The sequence below is a fragment of the Cyprinodon tularosa genome, unplaced genomic scaffold, assembly GCF_016077235.1.
Source record: "Cyprinodon tularosa strain WSP-4 unplaced genomic scaffold, ASM1607723v1 ctg30, whole genome shotgun sequence".
NCBI classification, from domain to species: domain Eukaryota; kingdom Metazoa; phylum Chordata; class Actinopteri; order Cyprinodontiformes; family Cyprinodontidae; genus Cyprinodon; species Cyprinodon tularosa.
In genome coordinates, this window is record NW_024039008.1 from 3,997,961 (window position 1) to 4,024,335 (window position 26,375).

Below are 26,375 nucleotides of genomic sequence, written 5' to 3' on the forward strand. Positions count from 1 at the left end.
GTTGGGAATCAGTGTGTTAACGCATGCAGGTTGCATTGGAGTCATGAACATTTCAGACTGGATTCTGATGGTGGCCACATTTAATTGTTAGTCTTAAAGACCATTAAAAAATAATCCTATTTCACCCATAAATTAAAAAGGGGAATATAGATCTGCAGTGTGAACATCGCCTAAGTCTTCTAAAAAGCCTTTCGATCCTATATTGTTTGCAGCTCGTTACTCGGATTAAATCCAGGAATATGAGTTAAATGTTCTGAATAATCAATGTAATCATGTGGAGTTTTCCAAACACTGCTGAGACATGACTTGAACCTAGTAACAGTCGGAACAACCATTTATTAAATTGCTTTTTGTTTGTATTTTTCAACTTAAAAATCCTGTATTGCAAAAAAAATAAATAAATGTTTTCTTACAATATAAAATCATGCTAATTAAAGGTTGGAATATGAGAATATGCTACTGCATAACTAAAATAATTCCTTGGGTTTTTTTACAAACCTTTTACACTAATATCACTAAGTTTAGAGAGCAAGTTCTACTCTAATACTTAAACTTCTAGTATATATCTGATTTGAAATAACACCACATTAGACATTTACACATTTAGAAAAGCCAAGTAAGATTAAAAAGATTTTTAAATAGACTTAAAAACATTGAAAATATATTCTTAAAATAATTAAATAACTTTATTAAATGTAATATAAAAAATGAAAACAGCTACTAAGACCCCTTTGACATGAGTTAATAACAAGCGCATGTAATCTTCAGTTAACTGCCTTTCATGTTTAACCCTGTCTCTTGCTTCACTATCAAGAGTGTCATTCAAGGTCCTGCATGTTCCCTGGGGCAGGTCACCTCCCCTGGGGCAGTCAGCCTTACATGCCCTCCACCCCATCCCATTCTGCTATCCTCATTTCCTCTACAGAGGGTGCACTTCTTCTTGCAAATAAATTTTCACTTAGCCACATTTTAAAACTAACTTTTTAATGTGATGTACAGTAGTAGCATCCAGCACTATTTCATAAACCACAAGCAGCACCTCCACCTCCTTTACCGGAACATTTTTTTTCTGTCAGCTGGATCTCAACAGCCCATGGCAACGATATAACCTCAGCTTACGACAGAGCAAAGTGGGTAAAAGGGAGAAGGGAATTCGGTTAGGGGTGGTGGTGCGGTTAGGTTGTAGATCAGGGCAGGGAGGATGGCGGCGCGACCAGGAGGTGACAGGGGAATAACATCCCTTTCTCCTCAATCGACAGGGACCATAACTCCTGCCTCTCCAGGGACAGATTGAGAAAGGCAATAGCCCTAGGGGCTGTGAAGCACGGATGCTTAGGAGAATTGAAAGTTAAAAGAAAAATGCAGTTTGCTGAACCACTGCCACTGATTGAGCCAAAGGCGTTGTTCGTGGGCACTGGGTTTTTTTAGTTCCCTGTTCTCGTTTTATGTAACAAAAAAAGGTCCAAGTGGAATACTGTGTAAGTTGATGATCAAACAGTAAATCTCCATGGGGTATTGGAGAACATTACTCCACAGAGTTTTCCATTTATATTAAAAAGGCAGGGTTTTCCTGTGTTTTTACACGGAAAGGTTAAAAGAAAGTTGGTGTCAGTGCAGCGTCACAAGCAGGGCAATCAGACAAAGAAACAGCTTCTTAGCACCTACTGGGAAGTGTAAGCTCTGGTCATTTTCTCTTGGCTGATCCTGTAGAAGTGGTTTACACAAACAATGCAAATATGATTTATCAAATTTAGGAACCCACTTTTGGATAATTGTGTTGCATTTTATCTGCTGTGTTCTCTGCAAAGATGCCATTGCTATAATTATATATATTTGTTTGATTCTCTGTCATTTGATTTCTTTAGATTAAACCTGTTAAAGAATCTTTTTATTGTACTACATTAATTTTTTTTCTCTATAAGTTGATGAGAAACTCTTCTATCCTATCTGAGTTTAAGCCCTCCGAGTCTTCTCTCTGAATTTTTATAGTTCCCTTTCCAGCCCAGTATTAATCCAGCAGCCTGTGCAGCTTAACAAGCAAGACCATGCGCACAGCAGCTTTCATAGCCTGATCTATTTCACAGCAGCTCATTGAGTAGCTTTTAATCCCCACTTTATTTTCAGCTGTAACCCACAGACAGTAAGTCGCTCTAAGGCTCTCATGATGCCTGCTGCAAGGAGGGAGACAATAAATTTTAATACATTGTCTCTGGGAAATTACACATGTTTAATCATTGATTTTTATTGGCTCATCATGATAACATTATTTGAGCTGGTGAGACTGGGATCATAAAAAGAAAATAGCTTGAATTAGTAATGACATATTTAAGACCGAACTTGACAAATAGAAGGGATTACTCTCTCAGTTTCTTTGTGTAATGCAAAGGCTATTGATTGGCAGAGTAACTGTAATATCAATGGACAATATAGTGTATGACTTTTAAAAGCCCTGTTCTGTTATATAGGTTAACATTCATCAGCTATTATATCTAATTCTTCCATTGAATGATTTAGTGTGGTGGGCTGAAATTTACCAACTATGCATTTATTTTCAGATGTATTCTAAAACCAGAAGCATTAATTTTTGATATCTCTCAGAATGCAAAGTTAACCTTTTATTTCAAGTAGATTCAGTGTTTGGGTAAATATATATATATATATATATATATCTATATATATAATGTGATTTTAAAGTACTTTGTCTTTTTAAAACCTTGAGACTAAGGTTCATGATCGCTGAACTCATCTATTTTTAAACATTAACAGCTTTAAATACTATGCATCTGCAGGTTTTTTTTTTTTTGCACATCCTATTTTCTTCCAAATCTGATTCAAAGATTTCCTTCATTCCCTTATAAGAATCTATGCAGGGACCAAGGTGGAGAAAAAAGGGAGAGACATGTTGCTAATGGTCCAGGCCAGGGCCAGAAATAAAATCCAAGAAAACTGTGTAGAGGACTGTAGCTTCAGTTTAGGATGCCCCTGCTCTACCCTACCGCTCAGCCGTCTGATGCCCCAGTTGTTGATTGTATTCATATTACTTTATTCAGTTATTCTAGTGAACAATTAAAATAAAAAGGCAACATTATTTCATATAAAAAAATGTTGGTGTCCTAATATCCTTAATTTAAATGTAGAGCTTAAATTGCTTAATATCCACAATTACTAAATCAGTTTAAGATGCAAAATAAAAAAAAAATACTGTAAATTAATTGATTTGATACTTTAAATCAAGACTTTTTTGCGTTTATTACTGTTAATCAAATAGAAACAGCGTTTCATCTTTTCGAGACATAAAAAGGTACCAAAACAATGGAAAGGTTTATGAGAAAGAAAACATTTTGTTTCATCTTAACCTTCCTTTTGATCTTCTGAGTCTTCTTTTAAATTCCCTGTATGTCATTCCAGCAAGTAGAGAGCGAGAAAGGTGAAATTTAAATGTGTTGACATATAGATTTATCGACTGGTTAATAAAAAAAAGGAATACCAGGATCATTAAGTTCAACTCTACTGCCATCAAGCTGATGAAAACCTTTATACTCACAAATTCCATAATGCCTGCTGTGTGTGCTTGTGTGTATAAGAGATCTGTTAAGGTAGATTGACTTCTAATATAATCGGAATAGCTGTCTATTGACATCCATACAGTTCTGCCCTCTGTGTCCCTGGTAACCTTACTACACTTCGGTGTGCCAAAGAAAACCACATTCACGTTTTATGAACATTGCATACTTTGGGATAACTCTATGTCTTTTGGCACTAACTGTTAATTTTATAAAATTGTTTTACTTTGCATTTATTCAAATACTCTATTATAGTCTGTGCTTGAATATAGGAAGAGAGGGGATTTGACCACCTTACCTGTGCACGTAGATTTCTTTAGTTCACCCCTCTGTCTCCCCCTCATGCATGCGCGCATAAAACGTATGCACTCACAAACTCATGCAGGGGGCAGGTTAGCCCCACTCGACACCAGCACCTGCTCCGCTGAAGGTGAAAGAAGTGCTCACTTGAGCTCATTGAAAAGTAGATGTGACAGTAAATTTTTCAGACCCTTGTGAGATGGGAGATCTTGTTATAGCAGTCAGGATGGGGGTCAGGGCAGTGGCTGCTTGATGATTGAGGAAAAGAGAAGTAAATTCATTCTGCTTCGGGCACTTTGTCAAGTGCCAGTAGCTTACCGCTGAGAGCCACTCACCCATCACCGTGTTACGGCCCCAGAGGTCACATCCACCACCATAAATCTGCCTCGCCTCCTCGCCTGCTAAACCTATTGCCTCACCCCGGCTGAGCACAAGCACGGAGAGATGCTGCAGCTGCTGCTGCTACCGCTCATAGTCACTCAAATGAAAAAAGAAGACAGAGGGGAGGACATAGATTGTCTCTTTTGATGCCGCTGATGGTGTAAGCAGAACATGGGGTATGCTTTACACAAGGGACTCATGCTCTTCTAGGATGAATGGTTGTGTTTGTGAAAAAAAGAAAATACATTGGAAAAGATGCTATTTGGTACTCTGTATGTGTATGCATTTTCTGCAAGTGGATTTTATTTCCCTTTTTCCTTTTTCTCTACAGAACCAGATTTTTTTGCAGTTTTCTTCAGAAAGTAGATTGATAAAATTTTATTTTAAACTGAGCTGAAAAATAGTTAAGAAGTCCAGAACCAAGAACAATACCTATACCATAAATATCCGATAAAATCACATCATACGATTTAATGGCACTATGAGCACATTGAAATTACAAAGTAAAACAAGGTAAACCAGCAAGAACACTCTGTTTTGAAAGTCAGTCAGTTAGCTGTGAGGGCCTTCAAGGCCTTCACTGCTGGCCTAAAATAAATCAGAAACACTAACCTACATTCACAACCTAAATTTACATTTTCCTCAGATTTGGTTGTGCTGCGTCCGTTATATTTATGTGGTTGCTATATTTTTTGTCCAATCAGATTTCAGCATCTGTGTTGCTATGTCAATCAAAGTCACCAGTAGTCTAGTTGTTAAAAACAAAGGAGGGGGATGGTGGATTTTTACATTTTTTTTGGAGAGTATACATAGCCTAATTATAACAGTCTATTAACCTAAAGCAATATGCTGGGTATGGTTGTTACTTGTCAGGTACGCTGGTCATTGACCTTGAATTTTAAACATTAAGTCATAAAATGTCACAGGGGATGGTATGGGGGGGACGGTCATTCAAGAAGGGGGACGATTTTTAAGATTTTTTTTGATGGGGGATGCCATCCTCCCTCATCCCACCTCAGCTCGAGTACTGGTCATCACCTTAAGCACAGGCTGGCCTCAAGGCTGCGTCTTGAGCCCCCTGCTGTTCACGCTGAACTGCAACACACGACTGCGCCCCCATGTTTACCACCAATCACATTGTGAAGTTTACAGATGACACTAAGGTGGCGGGCCTAATCAGAGACGACAACGACCGGGACTGTAGAAAAGAGCAACTGATGGGCTGGTGTAGAGACAACAGCCTGATCCTCAACATGGAGAAGACAAAGGAGATAATCGTTGCTTTCAGGAAGAACCAGCCTAACCATGCTCCACTGCTCAGTAACTGCTCAGCTGTCGGTGTGGTCAGCAGCACCAAATTCCTGGTGGTGCACATCATAGACAACCTTACCTGGACTAAGAACACCACCTCATTGGTCAAAAGAGCATAGAAGCGCTTCTACTTCCTGCGGAGGATGAGGAGAGTCCACCTGCCCCTGCCCCTCCTCACCACCTTCTACAGAAGCACAATAGAGAGCGTTCTGACCAGCTGTTTCACTGTGTGGTGTGGATGGGATTTGTTGTCCTAGCGGCCCGTTGTCGCTACCTGATAGCAGCGACAGATAAAGATAGCACTGGCACAGTGTGGGGAGATGGAGGTACGAGACCAACGGGAAGCGAAAAGTAGTGATCATCTCTCCGAACGGTCAGTTAACTGAGTTCACTATAAAGTTCACTATATAGTCCATCCTCTATATAGTGATTGAGGGATCTAGAAGTTAGGGCGGACATTCGGACACAGCCTATCACTCTGCTTCCTCTGGATTTTGGAAGACTAAAAAACGTCACACATAAAAAAATCTTTGTACCATATGCCAAAAACTATGCTTGAACAAAATCTGATGCATTGTTTTTAGTGCGATTTGTTAACATTTTCTTTAGTCTTACTTTATTTGAATCGTTTTGAAATGTAAAATGTAATTATTGCTCGTTGAAATATTTTTTATTTGATATTACTACATATGGCCGGAAAAAATAGGCAAATTCTCATACGTAAAACCCAAAAGGATGCTGCTTTCTAAATGGTTAACTGATATATTACTATGAAATAACTGATATTTCATTTTCATATGCTTGCACTTTGCTATGATGGTGGCAAAGGGCTAAAGTCAGGGGTAGAAAAATGATCTGGGTCTGGTAGGAGGCAGTGTATTTTGTTGGTTCTTGCACATGTGCTTTTCGATATTTTTACCGATTTTCAATGATTGTTCTGCTCTGAAGTAGCCTACTTTGCCATGCACAGCGCTCCAATTACACATCTTTGTGTGTGATTATGCATTTAATTGTCAATGTTATTGTGTGTGTACAAATACGTGCATGAATCTTTGAAGCTTGTTATGTTTGACCAGCTGTCTGTTTTCAATATAGCTTCTTATTAACTGGTGATTACCTTGCTTGTATCTGGCTTCTTTCAGCATGTGACTGGAAGTTGGAAAGGCCAGGGGCAGACTGGGAAGAAAGGAGTGAAAACTTCCTTTACCCAACTTTCTCACTGCACCCATTACCTCCAATGCCACCGTTTTCTTTCATAAAACATTTGTATTTAAGCATTTCCTCTGAAACTCTGATTTCATACGAAGTAGTAGGTTTTCATGTATACAACAAAATAGTTTTTTACCTGTGCTCTGTCAGTTTATCATAGTATCCTAATATATATCCTAATTAAATTGACACCGATCGCTATTTTATGTCTCTATCCCCTACTGTATGTTTCATTGTTAATTTCCCTTTCAGGTGGTTTGGTGAGTCTTTATTTATGGCCTACTTGCTAATGTTTCCCACTATCAAAAATTTAAATTTAATTTAATTTAAAGAAGATTAACCCATTTGAATCCCACCAACAGAAATAGTTACAGGCTTCTGTTATAAAGAAATGGAAGCAAATTCAGACACAATTGTCTGGACCTTATTCCTTTTTCTAGTTAAGAAGCTGGCACATCCAGTGCAACGTAATGGACTTCCAAAGGGCCATTTAAAGTTAAGAAAAAAATCTGAATCATTGTCACAAATAAATTCATCAAGATTTGAAACTTTTATGAGATGTTTACCTAATTCTAGCTCCTAGTAGGTATGGTGAAGGTGTGATTAATCCAAAATAAAAAATAAAAAATCAGACCTGTACTTTTGTTTAGGCCTATTTATTTATGTCAACACAAAACCTTAAATCTTATAAACATGTCGTGGCAGAGAGTTAATCCTTTTTGTTTGTAATCTTTACTATACTGGTGGAGTTATCTCATGGAAGTAATATGAATTTCTAGCCTTCTTCTCTCTTCTTTCTCTCAAAACCATTAAACAGAAATATGGTGCATACAATATGTCTTACCTTTATTAGTTGCACCTTCTTATGGAGTTTTGAATTATTTTAAATAATTTATTAGATTTAATGACAAAATAATCAGTTTCAGTTTTTTTTATCTTTCAGCTTTTTATTTTCCAAACTGTTTTGAATCAAAACATGCTGTACTGCTTCGTCACATTTCCACCTCTGACATCTCAGAGTGATGAACTCCTTCAGCATGTTGACCTCTCTGCTGTGGACTAGCCATCCTCCCTTCTGCCCTCTTCCATATAAATGAGACAGAGACAAATGAAGACGTTGCGTTATGTGTGTACATGCGAGTGTTAAAGGTGGGTCGGGTGGGCAGGTGTCGTTCAGAAGCAGAGGGCGATTGTATGACAATCATGACAGTTGGCAATCAGATGAGGTGGATTAATTAATAACAAATAATAAAGATAAAATGTTTGAAGATTGAAATATGTCTATAATATGTATATAATTCCCCTTTATGTTTATTTTTGTTTTCCCTGTTTTTGGTATTTAGAATAACCAAACCCATATGCAATTTTAAAACATGGCCATTCTGTATCAAACAAATCAGAGCTCCAATCAAACAGCATTGTGACTTCTTTTACCTGTTGTTTAAGCTAAAACATGAGATCTTTGGGAAAATGACTAACTTCACCCATTCAACTTATTAGAAAAATATTAAAAAGTCTTGAAGAAACCCAAAACATTTAAATTTATTAATTGTTCTTGAAAACAGAAGAGGTTTGGATAAATTTATGCTTCTAAATCTTAGAGGTGTCTCTGTTTTCTGGGTGAAAATGTTTATATTCTTATTCAATTTTCTCTAAATGTTTTACTTAGGTTGTTCTTTTTTATTTTCTGCATGTAGATTTTCTGTTTTATATGATGTCATTACATAATTGTACTTTAGTGGTACTACAGTGGTTTCTACATTATGGCAAATTTTGTTAATGTTTGTGGAAAAAAAAAAAAAAGTGAACCCAGAGATTTTAAGTGCTAAGATACTGTACTGATCTTTCTTTAGGTCAATTAACCTGCCCGTGTCCTGAGGAAAAATCCCTGCTACAAACCTTCACATCTTCTCAGCTGGAAAAGAAGGTAACTGTCTTTTCATGCATAAACATCTAGTCGTAACATTATGGATGATTATAGGAAAGATAAAACACTTTCCGCAGGTAGATGCCAACTTTAGATACATTCCTTTTGGGCAAATTCATATTTTGAGATTTGGAAAATTAACTGATCGGTAAAACAGCTTAAAGAAATGTCCATTCTCTTACTGGTTTACCACAAAAAGCTGGATTTTGTTTTTGCATTTTCTGATGATTAACTTGTCTCTAAGTACAAATAGTCGGTAAACTGTACAAAGAAGATGGGTTTCAATAAGATTTTAGACGAGCTAAAAATAAACTATTTGTAATTATACATAATCAAAGAAAGGGTTTAATTTTAAGGATCAGTCTGACAGAGAAACACTAATAAAAGAAATATTGGAATTTTTCACCTGGTGCCACAAACTGAGAGCACGCCTCCACACAATTCGGCCCAACCCACATAGAAAAATCTATTGTGTCCCCTACCAGTTTATTTATTTATTAAGTATAGTTGAGCTTTTCACACCACATTACTAAGTGTCCAACATATGCCTTTAAACTGAGCAACTGTGTAAAAAAAAACAAAAAAAAACATTACTGCTTTGTAAGGGAGTAAGAACATTAACATTTTTAATGTGTTTCTAAAATCAAGCTTGATAGACAGGAATCTATGCATTTTGTTGTGGTGAACATATATTAAAAAAAAACTTCACAATATATAAATTTCAGTGCTAGCTTTATGATATTTTTGTAGACCACAATCAAACAAAAAACAAACTTTCAGGTCAAAGCTTCCTTTAGACCTCTGACACATGCGTTCCAATCTTAACTGTGTCTCATCTGTGAAATAAATCAAGCATCCAGATACCAGCTTCAACATTAAACACAAATTAATTCCCCTTGTGGCCATCACTAAAAGAACTTCTCATAAGGTTAATACAGTATTGCATTTCCCTTTTAGAGTCTTTTTTGATATTGCCATTGAATGTTAAAAGGCTTTGCTTTCATTACATAAGATAAACGTATGGGATTTTTTTTCTATGTTATTATTTTTGAAGAACAGTTTCTACTATGCTGTGGAAAGCTAAGAACTAACTTGTAAAACATATAAGATGAGGCTTCCAGTCCTTCTTCTACACTCTCTATTAGTTTTGTTTTATCTTGGCAAACAGCTATCACACAACAGCTTTCAATTGTCCTACTTCCGACCGATCGGATCCGAGTCTGTTCTCTGGCAGAGCCGGCTTTGTTTTCCTTTGCAGCTGTTGGGTGGTCTGCGCCTCACACTCTCTCTTCTTACACTGTCGCACTCTCTCTCATTGTCAAGTTCACTCTGTCTGTTTTTCTTCGTTTGCTGTTAGATTCTGACACAGCCTGAAATCCAATACCTGAGTGTACACAATTAAGTTCACACCCGGGGTTGTTGGGTGGAAGTGTGATCTCATACCAAACAGTCTGCAATTAGGAAAGCCGGGTAAGAAGTATATCTATTTTGCTGGTTAGTTGGTCAAGGTTAAGTGAACGCTTGGAGGTGGGGATGATTTGGTGTTTCAACAAGAATATGGCTACAGATGGATAATGATAAGAAGTTGAAATCTGGATAACATAAAGTATTGAAGCATTGCATAGATGTTGTTAATTGGTTATTTTTATTATATATATTATTTTTATTTTCATGTTTGCTAATAAGAACAGATTTATATTATTTCTTCTTAATGTGTGTGCTGTTGGAAATTCATTAGCAGCTGTGTTTGATATAACTTTAGTGTTATTATTTTGTCAAAATAGGTAAAACGATTACTTTATAACTATCTTTTATTGTGTTTGTCTGAAGTGGAGTACTAACAATAGCATCTCCTATGAGCAGAGGGTTATTAAAAACAATTCACTAAGCAATAAGGAAAACTATTCCTGGTTTACCCAGCTGAACTCACCCCAGCTGACCTTTTCATCCTGTGAAGTGTTTCAGCGTTGGACCTGTTAGCCACAACTCCCTCTGAGTTCAGTTCACACGCGATTGGGAGTCCCAAGACAGGCCAGCTGGAATATCCAGTCCACCCTTATGCACACTGGAAACAAAGCCCCTGTGGAGTCACAAGTGGTCAGTCAGCATGTCCGTCATTCAGAGGGAGGGATTTGAAGCTGCATGTGGGGATGTGATTGTGTGTGGTTGGCCTTCCTGTTTTGGTCTGTGTATAAGTCCCTCCTGGCAGGGGCTCTAGTTGTGTCTTATGCATCAGCAACACTCATAGAGAGACAGGTAAAATTGGAAAAATGTTTTAAAAGCATCTCAATTTTTTGTTCTTGACTGTCCCAGAGAGTAACATGTAAATTCAAAGCTATCTATGGTATCTGTCTTTATGAAAGTGCTGATTCTTGAAGCTCATTATAACAAAGTAAGCCCAAGTTTCTTAGGTTTATTACCAAGTAAACATTTTTTTCCAAACTAGATTAAAAGAACAAAAAGCATCCTTAATTTAAATGTTCATCCCCTGCTGCAATGTGGGGTGACATAACATTTTTCAGTTTTTTCCATTGACTGTTTTTTGATTGATCTCTCTTGAGCCTTTCTTTATATCTGTGAAACCATTTGCAATATTGATGAGCTAGTAAGACGAAACAATATTCAAAGAGGGCAAAGTTTGTTTCCTGGTCTAAGACTAATGCCATCCAGTTTTTGATGCCTGTGTAAATACATAATTTCACAGCAATTTCAAAAGTTCCTGCAAATTCTAAAGTTAGAAAAATCTGGCAATTTATTTATTTATTTATTTTAAAATCTGAAGATTAGAAAAGCTATACTCATAGTCTCACATGATGAAAGGGCACCAGACCACTGGGGGAAATGATGATTATCAAGTGATATAGATCTAGAACATAGACATTACTACCAATTAATATCTAAGGATCAGAACCTTAATAAAACAAATGGGGTGGCATCTAGATGACATCTGGAGGGAGAAGGAAAAGTTACTTGAAAAGTTTTCCTTTAAATCTTTTTTATATATACACTCTCTCTAAGCATCCTCTACTGTATATCATCCCAGGTGGACTTGGCTTGGGATAATTTATATCTTTATTTATCTAGATGACATGCTGATTAGGGGAGTGGCAGCCTATTGGTTAGGGCATTGCGGTTGGAATCCAGAGGTTCTGAGTTCAAGCCCCACTCCCACATACTGTCACTCTGGGTCCCTGAGCAAAGACCCTTAAGCCCCACACTGTGCCGCAGACGCTGCACAATGAGGCCCCACTGCTCCCCAAGGGGATGGGTTAAATGCAGAAAGTTCAGTTTGTTGGTCTGTACTTTTGACAGTGTAATGACAACAAAAGCTGAAAAAAATGGTAGGAAATAAAAGAAAACAATTTAAGATCAGTGTAATTTAAAAGTACAAATTCCCTTCAGACAGTGGAGTAATACTTTTAAATAAAACCTGCAACGTTGTTAAAGGAGAAGTTCGGTTTTTAACACTTTAAGCCCATTTTCTGTAGTGTCCAGGATGAAATCGAATGATCGACACCAACATTTTGACAATTGGTCCTGTCTCTGCTTTTTGGCTCATTTAGAATCCACTCCTGGCTGCTTCAGAATGGCTTCCATAGAGCATGTCCGATAATGTCCTTAAAACAACCTTAAACGTTCTTTTTTTTAAATATGCTACTCACGAGGTGAGTAGTCGAGGTGCTAACGTCTCTGTTAAACACTTTAAAAAACTCTGAAAATGGAATACGAAAGGTGGATTCTTGATTCTCGACGTCGGAGTACACAGAGTGAAGCGAAAAGACTACAACTGTGTAAACAGGCCCCATTTCCGTTTCCGGTGGCAGGGGAATATTGACTATTCCAACAGAACTCAATGGGATTTACAAAATGCTAAATAAAACACTACAGGAACGTTTTTTCTTCACGAAACTTTTTTTGGAACGTCATTGAACAGCGCTGACGACCCGGTGAGTAGCATATTTAAAAAAAAGAACGTTTAAGGTTGTTTTAAGGACATTATCGGACATGCACAATGGAAGCCATTCTGAAGCAGCCAGAGGTGGATTCTAAATGAGCCAAAAAGCAGAGACAGGACCAATTGTCAAAATTTTGGTGTCGATCATTCGATTTCATCCTGGACACTACAGAAAATGGGCTTAAAGTGTTAAAAACCGAACTTCTCCTTTAAAATGCTAAAGCATAAAAAAATGGCAAAAATTATAACTTTACTTTATGTTTCAAATTCATCTATAAATATTGTTTTACACATTTTCTTTATTTTTGATCATAGTGCCTTTGTTAACTTATAAAATTTCAGAAATGAAAAATATGGTTATAATATATATAACATATTAATTACTGTTAAGAAAGTGAATTATTGTGACTTATTTGCAATATTAATCATAATAATAACAACAATTATAATTCTAACCTGGAAAACTGTAATAGATTTTCCTCATCCTACTGGGAATTGTTGTTGATTATTGTATTTCTGCATGTAGAATTATGGTCAATTAAACAAATGAAAATTGTTCATTTATGTTATCTGTAAAAAATGGACACTTTAAGAAGGAGATTAAATTGTTACCATTCAATTTATTTGTTATGTCATTGTTGATTCTATTTCATATATAAATTAGTATAGGTAGATAAAAATGCATTTTTACATCAGTCCCACCAAGAATATTTTTCACCAGATGCCACTGGTTCTATGCTTTACAGTGGATGTCAAAACTTTATAATCAGTTCTAAAATGAACAGGGAGCAACATCATTCTGGGCCAACTGTAGAATACCATGCATGATAAATTATGCAAAAAAGGGAAAAAAAGGTTAAAAATTGCATACATTGGTTATACTTAAATACTATTTGAAGGTAGGTATTTCTTGGAAGGAGAAAGCTGCTGGTGGACATACCAATCATGATCCATTTATTCAAAGCAAATTGTGGTGATTGATCAATTAGCCCTGCTTAAAACTAGAGCTCAAAGTGATCAATAGAACTGCTTACCAGGCAGAGGATTTTCATTAAGACCTTCGGCTCTCAATCCATAAATTCTATTAGCCTAGTCATCATAGACTGTGAGTAATTCAAAAAATCATCAAACAAGTACATTAATAATATTGCATAATCCAATAAAGAGTGACTGTTACCTCTTAGATAAATCTGAGTTGAATCTAAGTGACTATTTATTAATTATATTACATAATATAAATGTATAAGATGAAACATATATTTTCTCTCAATACATTTCCTTATACAGAGATCTGTTTTACTCCTTGACTATCCACTGAAGATTCAACATATGTAAAACCTCTTTTGAAGCTAAAAGGATTCTTATTAGGATATTTAAAGGTTACTAATTACAATATGATAATATTTTTGATATCTTAATTAAGACAAATATGTAGTATGGGTGATAATAGGATAATATAGGTGTAATATCCTTTGCCAATGTATATAGTTTGGATTTAGTTTTGTTGTGATTTAAAAAAAAAAACCCTAAACATTTTGGTAAAACAAAGATGGATGGGATAATTGCAAATGTATTAAGGTTTTGGGAAAGGAGCTGCCCTAGGCACCTTTTCAAAAGCAGATATTTTGTTTAAGATATTTTATACCATAGTTTTAAAATGATGCTGTAGGTTTTTTTATTTCGATTTCAAACCTAGTAGATTTGCTGTTTAAAATCCAAGCTTCTTTACTACTGGTAAGCTATTTCAGGGGAGGAAAGATGCAAAGGGTGTGTGTGCCACCAGTGTGACTGTGTGAAGTTGTGCCAACTTTGAAAGATGAAAATAGCTCAGTTCATACAAATTTTAATACACCTTATGATACACAACAAAGTATAGAACTTAGTTTTTTAAATGATTTACTTATAGGTGTAGCTATGGCAATGTAGAAATCCAGCACTGGGAAACCCTCCATGTGATAATCAATGCTGTGCTTCATGAACTGCTGTTGTCACAGTGCTTTCTCATATTTGTCAGAGCCTCTACTATAAAAGCCTCTCAAAAATGTACCTGGTTTGTAAATATTTTATTTCTTGAACGTTTTGTCCAGCTCAGAGTAGTGAAGATGGTGGCAGGTACAGTAATTTGCACATCAAAGAGCGGATTTTTATCTTCATTATTGCAACATATTCTTAGGGATTGTCTGCCATCATCTTTTAAAAAAGGGAGAAAAGAAAGCATAAATGTTGTGCTGTCCTGCACAAAGCTGGACCACCAATCACTCTATTCTGAGCTGTAAGCAGGGGCACCTGTACAACACTGAGTGGCGCTCACTCCCCATTGACTGGACATTCAAACAAGAGATAAAACCTTAAACATATTGCGACAACTTTTGCTGCCCTTTATCTGACACTGCACTGGGTTTCAGGCTATACTGGTTGAAGGCAGAATGCCACTATTCCTACAATCTTGTTATGCCATTTAATTTCACAGTGTTTCATTCAATGTAAGATGATACTGAAAATATTTCCATGCTAAATATAAGCACAACTTTCTGATAATGTCCTTTAATTGTCTTTATAGGTCCACAGTGAGCATGTTTGGCTGTATTTCAAATGCTCATTGTCAACCTGTTTTTGTCAGTTAGCTGGAAAAAACAGCGGATGTCCCTCGCCTCGCAACGATATGTCTGATTCACGACCCCATCAAACCCACAGGATTACCCTTGGGCTTAAATACAAAAATACAGAGGGCTTCCATTGACAAACACACCTTTTTCTCCCTTCCCTTTACTCTCAGTGGGGCCAAAAACCATTGTTTCACTCTAACAATTCTCATTGAATTAAACACTGGCAGAAAGCTTTTTTTTTCAGTGAGGCTGAGCACACTGCTGTCATGGGTCTGGTTGTTAATGTGCCATCACTGCATCGCACATCCTCAGCAGACACAGGCAGAACAGCATTTCCTCCATTGGTAGATGACTATGTGCATGTCTGCTCCCTGTTTGAATCACTAACTTATACCATGCAAAGTATTCATGGAAAAATAAGGATGTTGAGTGTGTCATTTGTGCATTTTGTGTTTATTAGTGGGTTTACATAACTTTATTGAAGATATGAACACTAGAGTATTGTGCACAAGAAATCTTGCACACAATAAAAAGTTGTTGTAGAAGTTAAGAAAAATAAAGACTGATGCAGTAAAAGTATGTATCCATTATATACCACTTTAGAATCTAAAAATGTCCACACTTATATATAATAGGGATTGTATAGTCTATATAATCTATGTGCTTGCCTGTTAAATTGGAGAATGGTCAGATGTTGTTTGATATTTTACCTCAACCTTTAAGCCTAGGCCTATCCGCTTCCTATATCTAAAGAGAATTTAATGTTGGGCATCTCGTCCTTTTAATTAATTGCTCCACAACAGCACCACTCATAAAGACTTTCATTAACAGCCCCACTTTTTTGGTTTATTATCAAGCCACTAAATAAACTGTGTTGATGTGTATATTTTGCTTGGCAAATAATAAATAAGTTATTTATTTGGTCTGCTGTTCACACCTGAAATACAGCTTTAAATGCAGACTTATTAAAAGATGACAGGGTCAAATAGTATTTTTACTCATAAGCAGTGACAACTTAGAGTAACATTGTGAATTAAAGGAGTAGTAAGCAGAGATACAAGTAGCAAAAGAAAATACATTTGACATATTGAAGTAAGATTACTGTTTACATACCTATCCAACTAGTAATATTTTGCTTAGTAAAGTTCCAACTAATACTTCGTTTAAACCTTTTTCTAAAACTCACTTAAAATGAATTTAAGATTGTTGGTTTTTTAAAAACATAAATTAAAAGTTGGACGTTTTAAGATCTGTACTCTAAAGAGAAGTCCACAAGTATGACCAACCTTTCTGGGCCCATTATGCAGCAGCTTAGTTTGCTTGCAGTATGTCAATGCAATTAAACTAATACTTGGGATCCACCAACATGACCTACTAAAGATGTGTCCTGGGACTTATATTATAATAAATCTTTTTTTGTTTTTGTTTCCATTTCTTTTTAAATAATATTGCCACATACCATAATAAATACAATGGAATTCATCAGCCACTGTAATATTAGATAGATCCACTTTATTTATCCGAAGCTGAGAAATTGCAGTGACAGCCTCTGATGATGATCAAAAAGATCATTCTACTTTCAATCCATTAAATCTACTACAAAAATATTTGTCTGTTTCATGCAATGCTGACTTAAATTATTTAAAAAAAAGTTTTAAAATGAAAAGTATCATCTTCTTTAGTTTTTGTGTAATAATTCAATCCACCTTCTAAACTGATTTGTGAGGACTATAACAAAAGTCTTGGAATAAGAACCTTGAAAATGAAGGAGTATTTTATCTGATGAAAATGTTAGATATCTTTTTCAGTTTCTCAGCAGACTAACTCCACCCTTTTTATACAGAGATGGGATTTTTCCGGGGCTTCTGATAATCAATAAATAGATAGGAACAGTGGGTGCAGCACTTCCTATTAACTTCACTGATTACTTTCATATTTTTTGGAATAAAACAAACCTTTTCAAGGAATACAGTTTCTGTTGGAACAAATCTGGTGCTAGATCACGCAGCCTTGACCATTAAAAGAAAGCACAAGAGACACAACAATAAGAAGGATGCCACATACAGTAGCGATTGCTCTACTTCAGGCCAAAAGTCAGCCAAATAGCCTCCGGTTGCCAGCCAAGTTCAGCCAACCATAAAAGCCAGCCAGTCAAGGACCCATCATGGAAACAGGGAAACCGCTATTATTCAATAGCTCCTGCAGATACAGATATGACTAACCAGTTGGCATAGAGAAGGTGTTCATCACAAAAGCTCTCCCTGCAGACTCCCACAGGTGTATTGGAGCCTCTTAGTAATGATGTCCATTCCCGTACAAAAATTTCACCAAATAAACTAAAAAAATTAGAAGAAACCATACGCCAACTAAGCTCCTCCTCTTGCTGTCCTGATGTTTTACTCAATGTTCTCCTTAAGAGGGCTCTGTCTGTTGTAACATCTCATTTATCTCAAATAATAAACAAATCACTTCTTCTAAGTGTTTTCAGATATCAAACAACTTGATCAAGCTGGAACTACAGAACTACAGGCCTATCTCAAACCTGGAGGGGAGTGGCAGCCTAGTGGATAGAGCATAGAGCTTGGAATCCTGAGATTCTAGTAAGTCCGAATCACAGACTGCCACTCTGGGTCCCTGAGTAAAGACCCTTAACCCGAAACTGCTCCTTGGGAGCCCCACAATGGCAGCCCACTGCTCCCCAAGGGGATGGGTTAAATGCAGAGTTCATTTTTTTGCTCTGTACTGTGTCTAGGTGTTTAATGAGATAAATATGAATAAAAAACTCTTCAAGAACCACAGTGCTGGTATTACTGGACCTTAGTGTAACAATCTGTTGAGCGCTACTTAATATTAGAGTGCCTTGAAATTTGGGTCAGTCTTTCTGATAGCAGCACTGGACATGTTTATATTATACTTGAGTGACAGGGATTATTTTTGTCAGTTTGTAACTACACATTAAAGTCCACAATAATCCTGAGGTGTTCCCCGAGGGAAGGTCAGTTTTAGGGTCCCTCCTATTCAATGTCTACATAACCCCCCCTAAGTCAGATCTCAATAAAAAACAACAAAGGTTAACCATGCAGACAACAAACAAGCATAACAATGTCACCAGTTGATTTTGAACCAATTTCTGCACTGTGTAAATGCATAGAAGAAATGTGCCAAAACGTTTTTCAACTGTATCAGAACAAAACTGAAGTAAAACATTTTGGACTAATGGCAGAGCAGTCAAAAGTTTGCCCACACCTGCCGTTAATGCCGCTAGAAACAAGCCGTCAGACTTGATATTTGGATGTAGTGATGGATTCTGACCTGAACCTTCACAGGCACATAGAGACAGTAATACAGTCAGCCTTTTATCATTTATAGAACATCAGGATTAAGTGCTAATGTCCCAACAGGGCCTTGGAAATATAATTCATGTGTTCATCTTCAGTAGAAAAAGTCAATCAGACAGCTGTAGACCTAGAATGCTGCTGGTGGCATCCTCACAAAAAACTTAGTAGAGCACATCAACCTGAGAATAAACTTTAAAATACATCTGTTGGTCTATAAATCACTGAATTGCTTAGCACCAAAGCTTGATAAATTAACTCCTTGTCAGTGTATGAACAAGTGTTTTAGTTCTTATGCTCCACTAATCTGGAAACTCCTAGGCAACTTTAAAGTTGCTTTAAATCTAGATTTAAACTTAAGGACTTTTGACTGTGCTAATTAGATATAATTAGTTCTGTTTTATATCAAACTTTACTTAAATATGTTTAATTATTGTATGTTTTTAATACAATGTTCTCATTCTATTTATTCCTTTTTGTTCCCTTACATCCCTTTATCCCATTGTACTTTTCTTTTTCTCATGTGCAAAACTTTTGCTACATAAATAAACTTGCCTTGCCTTTATATTTCAGTAGTGAAATATTTTCTTTAGATTAATCTAGGGTCAACAGCACTGTTTTAAAAAGGCGAATAGAAAACATATTTATACTGAATGAATTTTACCTTGCAAAAAGGATTAGTGACAGAGGCAGAGGGCTGTTTATAGATGTTTACATTACTATAACATTTTCATGTGTGAGGCTGTGCCCTATCACTGTGTGTTGGCGGGAAGGAAGGGAGGCAGTCATAGAGATACTGGGGCAGACAGGAAGAGATCATCCTGGTGTTAGCAGTGCTGAGGTGAAGTCCTCCAGCTCCGCCTGTTTCACACATAAAAACTGCTAAAATGTTCAATCAGAACATACACACTTAGAAAACAAAACGCTCCTTTTTACGCTTTATCACAACTCACCTTAGACTGTCTTCAATGCAAATGCTGAACAAACTCCTGGTGTCTTCAAACTTTGGGGAAATTTTTCATTTGGGTAGCTTGACAGCATGATGACATTTCCATGATTAGTGCATGGGTGGAGGTAGGTGGGATGGATGGACGGATGACACCGTATCCACCCCCACAGGGGAGAGGAAGTCCCTATCAGAACACAACAGGAAAAGGACAGAGCAAAAACAAGTGCATGTCTTTTTGCACATTAAACCCCTTCCTGTAGGATTTTTGACTTGTTCTTTCCGAGTCTCTACCTTTCAACAAATGTAACAGCTCTTCTGAAGAGGAGTGAATCAATTCTGTAGATGGACGTGCATGTAAAAGTTAATCATAAAAGGTTATTGTACTAAAAAGTTAAACGCCTTCAAGGAGAAGATATTTTTAATCTAATTTTCTCATTAGTAAGTCCAGTTTGGGAATGAACTTCTGCGCAGCCTATCAACCTGATTTATCACCTCGACTTGCTGATGTGATAACTATCGTCGGATACAAGCGCTACATAAATTCCTGTTCTATGACACATCACAAGCCCTAAGTCTGAACCTGGTGCCTTGATCGTCATCCAAAATCCAAAACAAAGAGACAAAGGTGTCTGTGCTTCTTAAGCAGGAAAAGCTCTTTTGAATAGAGTCAATAACAGATTTATTCAACCTAAAATTAACAACAAACAAAATACCTTTGGTCTGTCTGGTTCATTCATGTTCTTAAAGTTTATGATATTGATTACTTATTATATTGTAGATATGTTATGCCCACCTCTTACACATATTGGACATGTAGCTCTCCGAGTGCTGTTCTCATCGCGTGGCACAGCTGTAAAAAATATGACTTCCTTCCCCGAAGGTAATTTCCTGTTTATGTCTAAATGCAGGTCAGGAAAGGGTATAGTCATCCCTACCTCATCTGTGGTCATCGCTATCCAAAGTTAAAAAGTTCCAGGATGTTATTCATTTTTCTGTCCACTTTTTAAGAATATACACTATATTGCCAAAAGTATTTGCTCACCTGCCTTGACTCACATATGAGCTTAAGTGACATCCCGTTCCTAATCCATAGGGTTCAATATGACGTCGGTCCACCCTTTGCAGCTAGAACAGCTTCAACTCTTCTGGGAAGGCTGTCCACAAGGTTTAGGAGTGTGTTTATGGGAATTTTTGACCATTCTTCCAGAAGCGCATTTGTGAGGTCGCACACTGATGTTGGACGAGAAGGCCTGGCTCTCAGTCTCCGCTCTAATTCATCCCAAAGGTGTTCTATCGGGTTGAGGTCAGGACTCTGTGCAGGCCAGTCAAGTTCATCCACACCAGACTCTGTCATCCATGTCTTTATGGACCTTGCTTTGTGCACTGGTGCACAGTCATGTTGGAAGAGGAAGGGGCCAGCTCCAAACTGTTCCCACAAAGTTGGGAGCATGGAATTGTCCAAAATGTCTTGGTATGCTGAAGCATTCAGAGTTCCTTTCACTGGAACTAAGGGGCCAAGCCCAGCTCCTGAAAAACAACCCCACACCATAATCCCCCCTCCACCAAACTTTACACTTGGCACAATGCAGTCAGACAAGTACCGTTCTCCTGGCAACCGCCAAACCCAGACCCGTCCATCAGATTGCCAGATGGAGAAGCGCGATTCGTCACTCCAGAGAACGCGTCTCCACTGCTCTAGAGTCCAGTGGCGGCGTGCTTTACACCACCGCATCCGACGCTTTGCATTGCACTTGGTGATGTATGGCTTGGATGCAGCTGCTCGACCATGAAACCCATTCCATGAAGCTCTCTGCGCACTGTTCTTGAGCTAATCTGAAGGCCACATGAAGTTTGGAGGTCTGTAGTGATTGACTCTGCAGAAAGTTGGCGACCTCTTCGCACTATGCGCTTCAGCATCCGCTGACCCCGCTCCGTCAGTTTACGTGGCCTACCACTTCGTGGCTGAGTTGCTGTCGTTCCCAAACACTTCCATTTTCTTATAATACAGCTGACAGTTGACTGTGGAATATTTAGGAGCGAGGAAATTTCACGACTGGATTTGTTGCACAGGTGGCATCCTATCACAGTTCCACGCTGGAATTCACTGAGCTCCTGAGAGCGACCCATTCTTTCACAAATGTTTGTAAAAACAGTCTGCATGCCTAGGTGCTTGAATTTATACACCTGTGGCCATGGAAGTGATTGGAACACCTGATTCCAATAATTTGGATGGGTGAGCAAATACTTTTGGCAATATAGTGTATCTTTCAAGGAATGTCTTCCTTTTTGATTGGATAGGACTAAAATCCAAAAGTCAGTTGGCACATCAGTGCTTTGCTATGCAATCAAGTCTGATTGTAATATACACTGTCGTTTTGTAGTTATGTATGCTTGATTTTTTTATTGATAGAAAATATATTATCCACCATGCCTGAACAATCGTGTGACATGATTTGCATTTGCTGCTCTCCACAGGCCTAAAAGACCCCACCACTCACCCCCCTAAAACGTCTCAATTGCGCACATGAATCTTCCCAAGACACCCTGTTTGTTTGATTTTCTGCTGATTTGCCTAAAACAGGCAGCTGCTTCTACTGCCAATGTTTAATTTAAAAGCTCATGTTCTGCTCTGCACGATACACTGTGGTTGGGAGCATGAATGGTTGTGAGGAAGGGAGGGAGTTCTGATGGGTGGGTTGATGAAAACAGGGGAGCATGTGGAGACCCCCGGGTCTCTGGGCGCAGTCATTAAGATGGCTCCTTAGTCTGGAGATGAGACAGAGAACTCCACACACTCAGCTCGATCAAGATGATCCCCTGCTTACCAGGAGCATATATTATGTATGCCTTTTTACAAATTCCAACTGACATTTTTATCACTGATGAATGTCAGTCTTTTTTTTTAAGGTGTAAAGTCTTATGATTTTTTTTTCTGTGTAACAGACTTTGAAAGCATTAGAGAATGTTAGTCAGAATTTTTCCTGAATTCATTTTCCGTTATCTATCATGAAAATAGTCATTTTCTTTTTTTGTTTCAGGTTTGCCAAATATACGTATATGCAGTTACAAAGACAAGCAGCTGCACCAGTGTTATTGTAACAGTAAAGTTACATCTGTAAGATATTACTGAAATAGATGGAAATAAAAAAAAAGTAAAGTAAAATTAGAATTAAACCAAAGATAAAATCTATTTACAAGCAGGTAGTAAATAAAACAGTTGGACCACAAACTTTAACTAATGAAACATCAATTAACAAATTAACTTTATCAGGCAGCTCTAAAGCAGTGGGTTTTTAACTTTGACTAAGGAAACTTGGGTTTTCAGCACTTTTACAATCTTCAAGGAATAATTTTTTTCTAAGTAAATATGGATGTAAAAATACAAAACTTAAGGCACAAGTCACCAAATGAAAGAAAAAAATGAAGCACTAACACTGAGGAAATCTTTGAAACTATTTTTGAAGCCTGTGAAACAGTGTAACAATGATGCTAGCTGGTGATGGATGGTGAGGGGGTGGGGGGGGTGCAACTTCCTGATGACTATAGCATAATTTATTATCTAGAGCACTTCAAAAAATATCAAAAATTATGTAACAAAATGGTTATAAATGTCAAATTGTATTGAAAAGGTATATATATTTATATATATATATATATATATATATATATATATATATATATATATATATATATATATATATATATATATATATATATATATATAATATATATAGGTGACTGGGGTTCGATTCCCGGCATGGACATCATCCAGGTGGACCCTTTTTTTAAGATAAACACCACAGGCCACAAAGCAGAGCCCCCATGGAGAAGAAGGCTGGAAGCCAAGATCAAGGCAACACGAAGAGAGGTTAGTCAGCTCTCAGAACTGCAGAAAGGTGTAGGGAAGAGGTTACCTAAGTACAACAAGCTGTCGATTGCTGAGGCTCTGGAAACTGCCAAACAAAGACTCGCCGCCCTGGCCACCCGCCTAAAGAGATACAAGGGAGAAGCAGAAGCCAGGAGAATAAACCAGGTGTTCTCCACCAACCCATCCAAAGTGTACTCACAGTGGCAGGGTAATTCAAGATCAGATCCACCCAGGGCTGAGACTGAACAGTACTGGAGAAACATATGGGAGAAGGAGGCATCCCACAACACCAATGCTCAGTGGCTGGAAGATCTAAGAACAGATCACAGCAATCTCCCAGAACAAGAACCAGTAACCATTACAACGGCAGATGTCCAAGAAAGAGCGGCAGGTATGAAGAGCTGGACAGCACCAGGCCCTTACATGATCCACACCTACTGGCTGAAAAAACTAACCGCACTTCATGCACGCCTCGCAGCACAAATGAACCAACTGCTGATGGATGGGACCCATCCAGAATGGCTAACCCAAGGACGGACAATCCTGATCATGAAGGATCCGCAGAAGGGAACAACCCCATCCAACTACCGGCCAATAACTTGCCTATGTACAACATGGAAGCTCCTGTCAGGCATCATAGCGGCTAAGATGAATAGGCACATGGCTCAATACATGCACCCTGCCCAGAAGGGAATAGGAAGCAACACCAGAGGAGCCAAGCACCAGCTACTAGTGGATAGAGCAGTCACCCGAGACTGTAAGACCAGGCAGACAAATCTGTGCACTGCCTGGATTGACTATAAGAAAGCCTATGACTCAATGCCACATACATGGATACTGGAATGCCTGGAAATGTACAAGATCAACAGGACTCTAATAGCCTTCATCAAGAACTCAATGAAGCTGTGGAAAACAAGTCTGGAAGCCAATGCAAAGCCAATAGCACAAGTCACCATCAAGTGTGGCATATACCAAGGCGATGCACTATCCCCGCTGCTGTTCTGCATAGGCCTTAACCCCCTCAGCCAGATCATCACAAAGACTGGCTACGGATACCAATTCCGAAGCGGAACAATCATCAGTCACCTCCTCTACATGGATGACATCAAGCTGTATGCCAGGAGTGAGCGAGACATCGACTCACTGATCCACACTACCAGGATCTACAGCAACGACATTGGGATGTCATTCGGACTGGACAAGTGCGGTCGCATGGTCTCAAAGAGAGGGAAGATGATCAGAACCGAGGGGGTTGAACTACCAGAAGGCCACATAACAGATATTCAGGACAGCTAAAAATACTTTGGGGTGCCACAGGCTAACGGAAACCACTAGGAGATGGCAAGAAAGACTGCCACAGCTAAATACCTACAAAGAGTAAGGCAGGTCCTGAAAAGTCAGCTGAATGGGAAAAACAAGATCCAAGCCATCAACACATATGCCCTACCAGTCATCAGATACCCCGCTGGCATAATAAACTGGCCAAAGGAGGAGATAGAGGCTACTGACATCAAGACGAGAAAGCTCCTCACAATGCATGGAGGGTTCCACCCCAAATCCAGCACTCTGAGACTGTACACCAAGCGTAGCGAGGGAGGCCGAGGGCTAGTGAGTGTCAAGACGAAACAACTAAGATCCAGGAGTACATCAGAAAGATGGCCCCCAAAGATAAATGGCTTGGTGAGTACCTCAGGCAGGAGAAAACCGAAAGTGAGGACAAGAAAGAGGAAGGAGAACCATCATGGAGGGACAAGCCGCTGCACGGCGTATACCACAGACAAATAGAAGAAGTGGCTGACATCAAAAAATCCTACCAGTGGCTGGAAAAGGCTGGACTGAAGGACAGCACAGAGGCACTAATCATGGCAGCACAAGAACAGGCACTCAGTACAAGATCAATAGAGGCCAGGGTCTACCACTCCAGGCAGGACCCCCGATGCAGACTGTGCAAAGATGCCCCTGAAACAATACAGCACATAACAGCGGGGTGTAAAATGCAGGCAGGAAGTGCATACATGGAACGCCACAACCAGGTAGCTGTCATAGTGTACAGGAACATCTGCCATGAGTATGGGCTGGAAGTCCCAAGGTCAAAATGGAAGACACCTCCTAAGGTAGTTGAGAATGACCGAGCTAAGATCCTATGGGACTTCAAGATCCAGACTGACAAACAGGTGATGGCTAACCAACCAGACATCGTGTTGATCGACAAACAGCAGAAGAAGGCAGTAGTGATAGATGTGGCAATCCCAAGCGACAGCAACATCAAGAAGAAAGAACACGAGAAGCTTGAGAAATACCAAGGACTGAAGGAGGAGCTAGAAAAGATGTGGAAAGTAAGAGCAGCAGTGGTGCCAGTGGTAATTGGAGCACTGGGGGCTGTGACCCCCAAACTGGGAGAGTGGCTACAGCAGATTCCAGGTAAAACATCAGAGGTCTCTGTCCAGAAGAGCGCAGTCCTAGGAACAGCTAAGATACTGCGCAGAACCCTCAAACTCCCAGGCCTCTGGTAGAGGACCCGAGCTTGAGGATGACACATACCACCCCACGAGGGGTGAGAAAACAGTTTTTTTTTTTTTATATATAAAATACCAGCACCTCATAAGTTGCTTTTTGGATTATCTATACGTTGAAATAACGCTAAATCTGAGCACGAGTCTGAAGATTCATCTACTTCTGCATCACTGAGCCTCAAAATTTCCTTTAAAGTGTCCTGGATGGCTATTTGTTTTTGCGTTTGTGCCTTTATCATTACAGCCAAAAAAAAAAATTAAATTCTCGTAAAGCTCTAAATGCACAAAGCGGTTCTGCTCAGATATTTTACAGGTTCTGATACACACTGAAATTACGTCACCACCAGGAGAAAGATGTGTTATATATTGCTGGAAAACCTATTATCTCTTTTCCTGGGACAGATTTCTTATAGACATGGGAAGGGCATATTCTGTGTTTAAAGTGCTGCCAAATCTAA

General features: G+C 38.3%; 1 protein-coding gene across 1 annotated transcript in view; it reads left to right on the plus strand.

The window, feature by feature from the left end:
- Positions 1-26,375, plus strand: part of LOC119787663 (adhesion G-protein coupled receptor D2) — a 120,579-nt gene that overhangs the window by 79,412 nt on the left and 14,792 nt on the right. The window contains exon 23 of the mRNA XM_038291645.1: positions 8,618-8,691. Coding sequence (XP_038147573.1) covers positions 8,618-8,691 — 74 coding nt within the window. The remainder of the gene's footprint in view (positions 1-8,617; positions 8,692-26,375) is intronic.